This window comes from Diadema antillarum, unplaced genomic scaffold, assembly GCF_040938485.1.
Source record: "Diadema antillarum isolate AM-2024a unplaced genomic scaffold, OU_Dant_1.0 seq00000657_RagTag, whole genome shotgun sequence".
Taxonomy (NCBI): Eukaryota; Metazoa; Echinodermata; class Echinoidea; order Diadematoida; family Diadematidae; genus Diadema; species Diadema antillarum.
Genome location: NW_027271569.1, coordinates 581,928 through 588,822, shown reverse-complemented (window position 1 = coordinate 588,822; position 6,895 = coordinate 581,928). Strand labels below are relative to the sequence as shown.

Genomic DNA, 6,895 nt, shown 5'->3' with positions numbered 1-6,895 from the left:
GCTGGTTCCCAGTCGCCAGAAAATCGGGTTATGTTAATAAAGCAACTCTTTCGTGTGTGCCTGTGTGTGTGTGTGTGTGTGTGTGTGTGTGTGTGTGTGTGTGTGTGTGTGTGTGTGTGTGTGTGTGTGTGTGTAGTCGTGGGTGTTTTTGAAGTGTGCTTGAGTTTTTAAGTCTTATGCTGATTCCCTAGCTATCTTTGCAAATTTTATGTGACTGCCCTCTTTTGCGATATTTCGTCTTCTCTTTGTCTACGCTAGGAAGGGGGAAGGGGATTAAACTCCTACTTCCATTATTTTCTTTCTATCATTATATCTTACGACATCTGGAGCGAAAGAATCGGCATGGTCACGTATCAGTCAACAAGGCCTTCTGAGTAGTTGTGTAACGGACCGGAATTCTCACCGCAACTTAGCAAGGGGATTAGGAAGGAGTCTACATTACGCTCGATGGTAGTTCTACATCGTATGCTCCAGCGCTTAACTCGCATCTCCAAGGCAACCGTAACAGTGTCACAGTTTGAATATTTCAACATACCCCCTCTGTTCTCGTCCTTCCCCTCCCCCTTCCCACGCATTAAGAGTGAGCTCGACTTTGGATGTCCGTAGGAGTATCCAAAAGTTGGTGACACCGTGCAAGGTTGGATTTTTACAAAACTCGGTAGCCTTAATCTCACCTTTTGCCGTCTCCCCTTAACACTCTCCTTTTTTTTTGGCACAGTTTCTAATTGCCGTGGACTGGAGATTTCTCCGTCAGTCAAGATCTTATCTCAATTCTGTGTGATTTGCCATCTTGATCTCGGATTTCGTGTACTCGTGCACTTCTTTCTCGTCCGTCGTCCATGCTCCTCTCTTGAAAGGCAGAACAACCCGTCGAGCCTGACTTGTGAGTTCTCGTGCGGTTGTGTAACATAGACAAGGTAAGAATGGTTTTGTTACAACATGGTGACACATACTTCATGAATGTCTTGAAAAGAAGAAACAAAAAATGATATGAATCGGTCCAACTCCTCTTACGATGTCGACTGTGATAAAGTATCGCTGGCAGAACTCATTCAAGAAATAGAAATACAATCCGCAATATTGCAGTGCATTTTGGCGGTGTTAAATCAACTGTAGTAATGTCGACATTGCGCCAGAAGCAGTCGTGAAATTACAGGTGACAAAATGAATGGTTCTATTGGTCACATGGCATGATCGCCTGCTAATGTTGCCGCAGACTATCATCAAGCAAACATAATTATGAGCGCTGAACCATATCACTATACAATTAAAGACAAATGTTTGAAATATACCCTGCAAGTTTGCATTTTCATTATTTTGTAAATCATGGTTTCAGGCATAAAATGACGTGCGGGAATGACTCCTACGCTGTTCTCCCCCAAGCACTAGTAATTCTCTGTTGAATTATTCAGCAAGACGTTGCTCCTCCAGTAGAGATGCTCCTATCTCCATCAGAAAAAGGATTTCGGGTCGTCATACACGCAATAACGTTTCTTAAAACCTATGTTTTGGGGGTCATGTTTATGGTATGCACTACAGGTTCCTTTCCTGACTTGTCACTAAATATCTATAACATCAGTTTTTTTTTTTTCCTTAGCCTTACCGAAGAAAATGAATGTCACAACAAAACAATGCTAGTATTAATGAGTTTTGTAGAATTGCCGGAATTAAGTCAGAAACAAGTTTTGTTACTTGAATTTTATCTCATGTTATTTCTGTTTTTTGGTAAAGTAATTCAAGCGACAGTATATCCTTCCGTGAAAGCACTGTAGCTGATCAAATCATATGAATATATAGTAGCGTGTGAAGGGATGAGCCAATAATATGAATTTGATGTGGATTTTATCGATATAACTTCATAATCAATCTTCTATTTTTGTACTTTTTGAAGACTGAAAATATATAAAAGAAGATATATTTGTTTTGTATTGCTTTTTAAGATCTATCTCTCAGGTAGGCCTACAGGGATATCTACCTATTTGTTCAACACAAACACACAGAAATGTCCTCACTTCCGATCCTCGTGTCTGCCGCCATTTTGGTTGCCACGGTAACGCATTTCGTCAGTGCAACCTTCGACCCGGCCACAGCCATCGATTGTTACGTTCACACGGGAATGAAGCACATGGCCGAGAAGGAGGGATGCGAACCAAAGCTCGTCACTGTCAGAGGTTGCTGGGGAAGGTGCGACAGTTTCCAGGTGAGTACAGAGTTCGAGAGGTCGAGAGGTCGAAAGGTCGGAAGGTCGGGAGGTTAAGTTTGAGAAAGCTTCCACAGATACAGCCATGTGACGCCTTACCATTCCGACTCGTCCTTTAGTGATAGGTGGAGATCTCCTTTCCCCCTCTGATAATCCTCTGATACATTTATTTCGAAATATGGACACAAATCACAAAATATGCGGGCCCTATAACTTGAGAATACTTCAAAATCATGTGATGGAATTCCAACTGTGTGTGCATGTGTGCGTGTGTGTGTATGTCGAAGTGTGTGTGAGGGTGTGTGTGTGACATTCAGTATAGCTTGTGTAACTTAGTGTATAAGTGTACAGAGGTTTTTCATGAATGTACGCTAGTATGTACTAATTGGCTACAACAAATATTATGCGCGGTTTATACATGACTGACATTATTAATACGGATTGATTATTTTCATGATCATTAAAAGCGTTTTCAGCATCAATATTTCCATTAGTAAACTTATCAGTATCATTACCATCGCAGTTAGGATAACGTTAGTGATTTTCGTTCTTTGTTTCTAGTTCGTTGGCTTTGTTCGAAGACCATGAACTGATTATTCTCGATAAACTATCTGGGTAATCTAGTTGAGATACGGAGAGTTCTGCCATTCAATCTATTATTCTCTGCTGAATCGGGATCGATGGTATCGACGGCTCAGAGGCCAAACTGTTGTAGGGGCTTTTAACAGCTTCCATATAGCTTTGCCGATCAAATGTCAAAAGCCCGCCAGCGCTCTGCACAATCAATATTCCCGTCCGTAAAATGAGACAGAACATCGCAAGAAGCTCTGCGATGTCTGTCTTCGTTTCTGACGTCATACAAAAAGAAAAAAAAAATTCCCATAATTCCGAAAAATTGCGATGGAGAGCTCTATAGGCCTCTAGCACCTCTTTCCATTTCCACCTGATGCCCGATATATACCAAAAATAATAGCAAGCACCTGCACTCGAATGAATGTATCGATTTCAAACGAAGAGAAACATCTGTTACGTGTGAGAAAATTATCAGAAAGTATGATACATTTTTTTTTCATCTGCACAAATTCATGAGTTGTTTGATAAGGCTTTAGCCAAGATCCATGGGGAACTTTCCTGACATCATACGTAGTGCTCTACAATCAGCCCACACGGCACATGCGCACAAGACAGTGGTATTGGCGCACACATTTATGCACCTGATAGAGTCGTTTTGAAATATATTCAATCTTTTTGGTTGTTTTACATTGACACGCAGAAAGATAATGCATGCGTCTGTGAATTCCCAGAAACCGTATCTTAGGTTTGGTGTTAAGTCTTATATTTTCTTTCATTTTCCTCTAAATAATAGACTCCTCATTGTTAGTGTGTGTGTGTGTGTGTTTTTTTTTTTTGTAAGAAGAAGAGAAAGAAGAATTCTCTTATATTCGAGTCTTTTGTGTTTCATAATGTTTCAATTGCAAAATGTTTAAAAGCCACTTAATCACTAACTTCAAGTGCATTATTCACTTAAAGTTAGATGATAATCCCCCTCCAAAAAAAAAAAAGAAAAGATAGCGAAATAGCGAAAATGTAAATTTGTGAAAGTTAAAGTTTAAGGAAAGTCAACAACAAAAAATCACCAGTACTATTTTGATTTGCGAGCCGAGATTGCTGCTGGCGACGTTCTTTATGAGCTGCTTCAATACACAATTATGTTCGAACAAGGAATAATGTATGAGGGACATTACCATAAGTCTTCTTCTTCTTTTTTAAAGGCACATATTACTGATTAATGTTTAATTGTGTTGTTGCTTAAAACGTATTTCCGCATTCTGATCCTGTGTGTTCTTTTGGAAGTATACGGCAGACACTTCGAGATAGTGTCGTTGTCCATTACGAACATAGCAGTGTAACATTCACAACCTTAATGGAATATCTGTCTATTGATAAAAGACGCCATCCCTTTATCGAATTTACTGGTATAAAGTCGTAAAGAAAATAAACCTAAAAGGGAGAATGACGATCATTAGTGTAACTTCTGGAAATATAAAGGGTAGAAAAAAAAATAAAATAAAAAATCCCCCACGAAAGCCTGTTAGGTCTGCGTGGCAACCGGATGTTTCACAATACGATAATGGATACTTCTATTCATGATCGAAAGCATCGAATGATTGCCAAAGCGCGATCAAAGACAGAACTCGTCAAAATTCAGCGAGTCTCATTAATGGTGTCACTCAGTACTGTTGTTCAGCTTCCAACTTACTAATAGTCCTCCAACTTAATCACTGTCGCGCCTTCCTCGGTACTGTTAGGCGTTCGGGGGAAAACACAGTGCATGAATCATATGTAGTTTGTACTTCGATTTTAGTCATTCTTCATCGTTTAATTTCATGTCGCTTCGAAACCGGGCTTCCCCTATTAAAGATGTTGAAAATAATGCGGACAATGCCTTTGATAGCATTAATATACATGATAATAACGATAATGATAATGAAATATTTATACTACTAATGGTAATGACGATAATAATGCTTTTGATAGTAATTATAGTATGTGACCTTGCATCACAACACCAACAAAAAGTTCCTCGCCCTTACATTACGTGAGGACTCAAAATAGGTGAAATTGGTCAACCTAGTATAATGTGGAAACTTTCATTTTTTCTGAAAGAGCAATTCTTCTACAATATTCTGTAGTTTGAGATCATAAAACGAAGGGATAATTATGTTTTTAGCAATTTTCGAGAACACTTTTTTTGTAAAATAGCGTCAGTCTTAGAGTCCCCTTAAACATTTCTTTAAAAACCTTTACATACTCTTCACTTTGAACTCAAATTACTGTCGACAAGATAATGCTACTGCTCTTAAAGTTAATATTAGACATGAATAGTAAAGAATGTGTTAGTAGAGCATACTCAATTTCAGCTTAACGTAATAATTCCTTCCTTTTTGTTGCTATGGAGTTTTACATCCTGTTTATTTTCCATTCATTGCACAGAGAACGGCATGGTAAGAGCAAGCGCTTGAATAGACGTTATACTTCAGAGCCTCTTTTTTTAGTACATATACACACTTTTCCAGAGTGCGTGCTTTCTTTCAAATATTTGGATAGGTTAGGAGAGTCCGTTTGAATTGAGTTATACATCATTTTAAAGCTAAAAGTCTGCTCTTTTGAATCTGCTCTTAATTGAAAATCCATGACTGTCGAATTTTTGTTGGTTTTGTGATGCAGGGTCACATTTGATAAAGGCAACAATAGTGATGATAAAAAGGATGGTTTTAACGATAACGAAGCTGCTTACAAAAAGGGAATCTTGACGGAAGCACATCAGCAAAATGTAAACTAGGTGGATGGCGTTAAATAGTAAAGATGAAGATCTGTAATTTCGTGATTGATCACTTCAGTTTTTCTTCGATTTTGGTTTAGATCTTCTGAGTAGATTGGACTTAGGCTATAATTGTATAGAATTGGCGACGCACGAAAAGTAATTGAAAGAGGTCTTGTCACCTCAGGATAACATTCCATTAGATGGGTAACATTCCTGTCTGCATTCGTGTGTTACACAAATTATTGTTGTAAATAATACGCTTATACAAGTTAATCAGAAGACGCTAAACTTTCACTTCTTTTCTTTGTGTTCTGTGATTAGCAATAAGCTGAAAATATTGGAAATTTAAATTTTAGCCTTCACCCATATTTATCACGTTTCCTTACACTCATCAACGGTAATAGATTTCATCTTACATCTACGAACGTGGGTCAAGAATGAAGCATAAAACAAACGTATATAGTCAGAACAGATACCCCACTATGTGGTATAAGGAGATACACCTTTGCGGTGTCAAATACAAAAATATGATTTAAAAATGATTATGTTCTGAATATGACATAAAGGAAAGTATTAAGGCAATTTGATGTCTCTCTGAGAGAGAGAGAGAGCGAAGAAGAGAGAGAAAAGTCTGGACTGTTTTTGTTGTTGTTTTTGTTGTTTTGTCGCTGTGGATAGCCTGTTTTATGCGTCAACTTTTACTAGAATCATGTTTATGATCATAGAGTTTCATGCCTTGATCTCCGTTCTCACTTCTTTCCGGCAGATCCCATCTCTTCTCTCGCAACTCCTGGACGTCAACCACCCGATGTGTGCTCCGGCCAGCTACAAGAACGTGACCATCACGCTGCCCAACTGCTTACCCGGAGTGGACAGTACATACAGCTACGTAGAGGCGACGACATGTGAGTGTCGCAGGATCAGGACCGCTCGGACTCATTACGCCTTCAGACCTGACTACTACCTTCCTTGAGATATCACAGCATCGAATTGGATTTCATCCATTTTTTATTTTTGTTTTGTCTGAAACATGCCATATTTCACTAGCATATAGGCACAACTGACAGGATCATCAACTTTGATCGCCTGCATGGAGGTTGATACTTTCAGTCGTTGAATTCTTAAATGTATTTATGTTCAATTAAGAAGTGTTTGCTGGCGTGTGTGTGGGGTGTTTTTTTTTTTCATTCCATAGCAATTGTGTGCAATGGTTTATGAAAAAAAAAAGTTCTGAGAATCATGTCAAAAGTAACGTTAGAGGTCGTCTTTTTTTCTCTCCTTCCTCTTTCCTGCTCTGTGGTTGTTGTTTTTATAATCTATTCATTCCTCTAAAGCCTGCCACGCACTGTGTACATCGACTTTGAAATGTC

The 6,895-nt window shown here is 38.7% G+C and overlaps 1 protein-coding gene across 1 annotated transcript; it reads left to right on the top strand.

The window, feature by feature from the left end:
• Nucleotides 1-810: 810 nt before the first annotated feature.
• On the top strand, nucleotides 811-6,559 carry LOC139736600 (glycoprotein hormone beta-5-like). The gene is made up of 3 exons (XM_071647346.1): nucleotides 811-917; nucleotides 1,941-2,200; nucleotides 6,292-6,559. The coding sequence occupies exons 2-3, from the start codon at nucleotides 2,003-2,005 to the stop codon at nucleotides 6,496-6,498; spliced, it is 405 nt and encodes a 134-aa protein (XP_071503447.1). The 5' UTR covers nucleotides 811-917; nucleotides 1,941-2,002; the 3' UTR covers nucleotides 6,499-6,559.
• Nucleotides 6,560-6,895: the final 336 nt, after the last annotated feature.

Coding starts and splice junctions, on each gene's coding strand:
- LOC139736600 (XM_071647346.1), top strand. CDS start 2,003: ATGTCCTCACTTCCGATCCTCGTGTCTGCCGCCATTTTGGTTGCCACG. Junction 2,201..6,291: donor GAAGGTGCGACAGTTTCCAG/GTGAGTACAGAG, acceptor TCTTTCCGGCAG/ATCCCATCTCTTCTCTCGCA.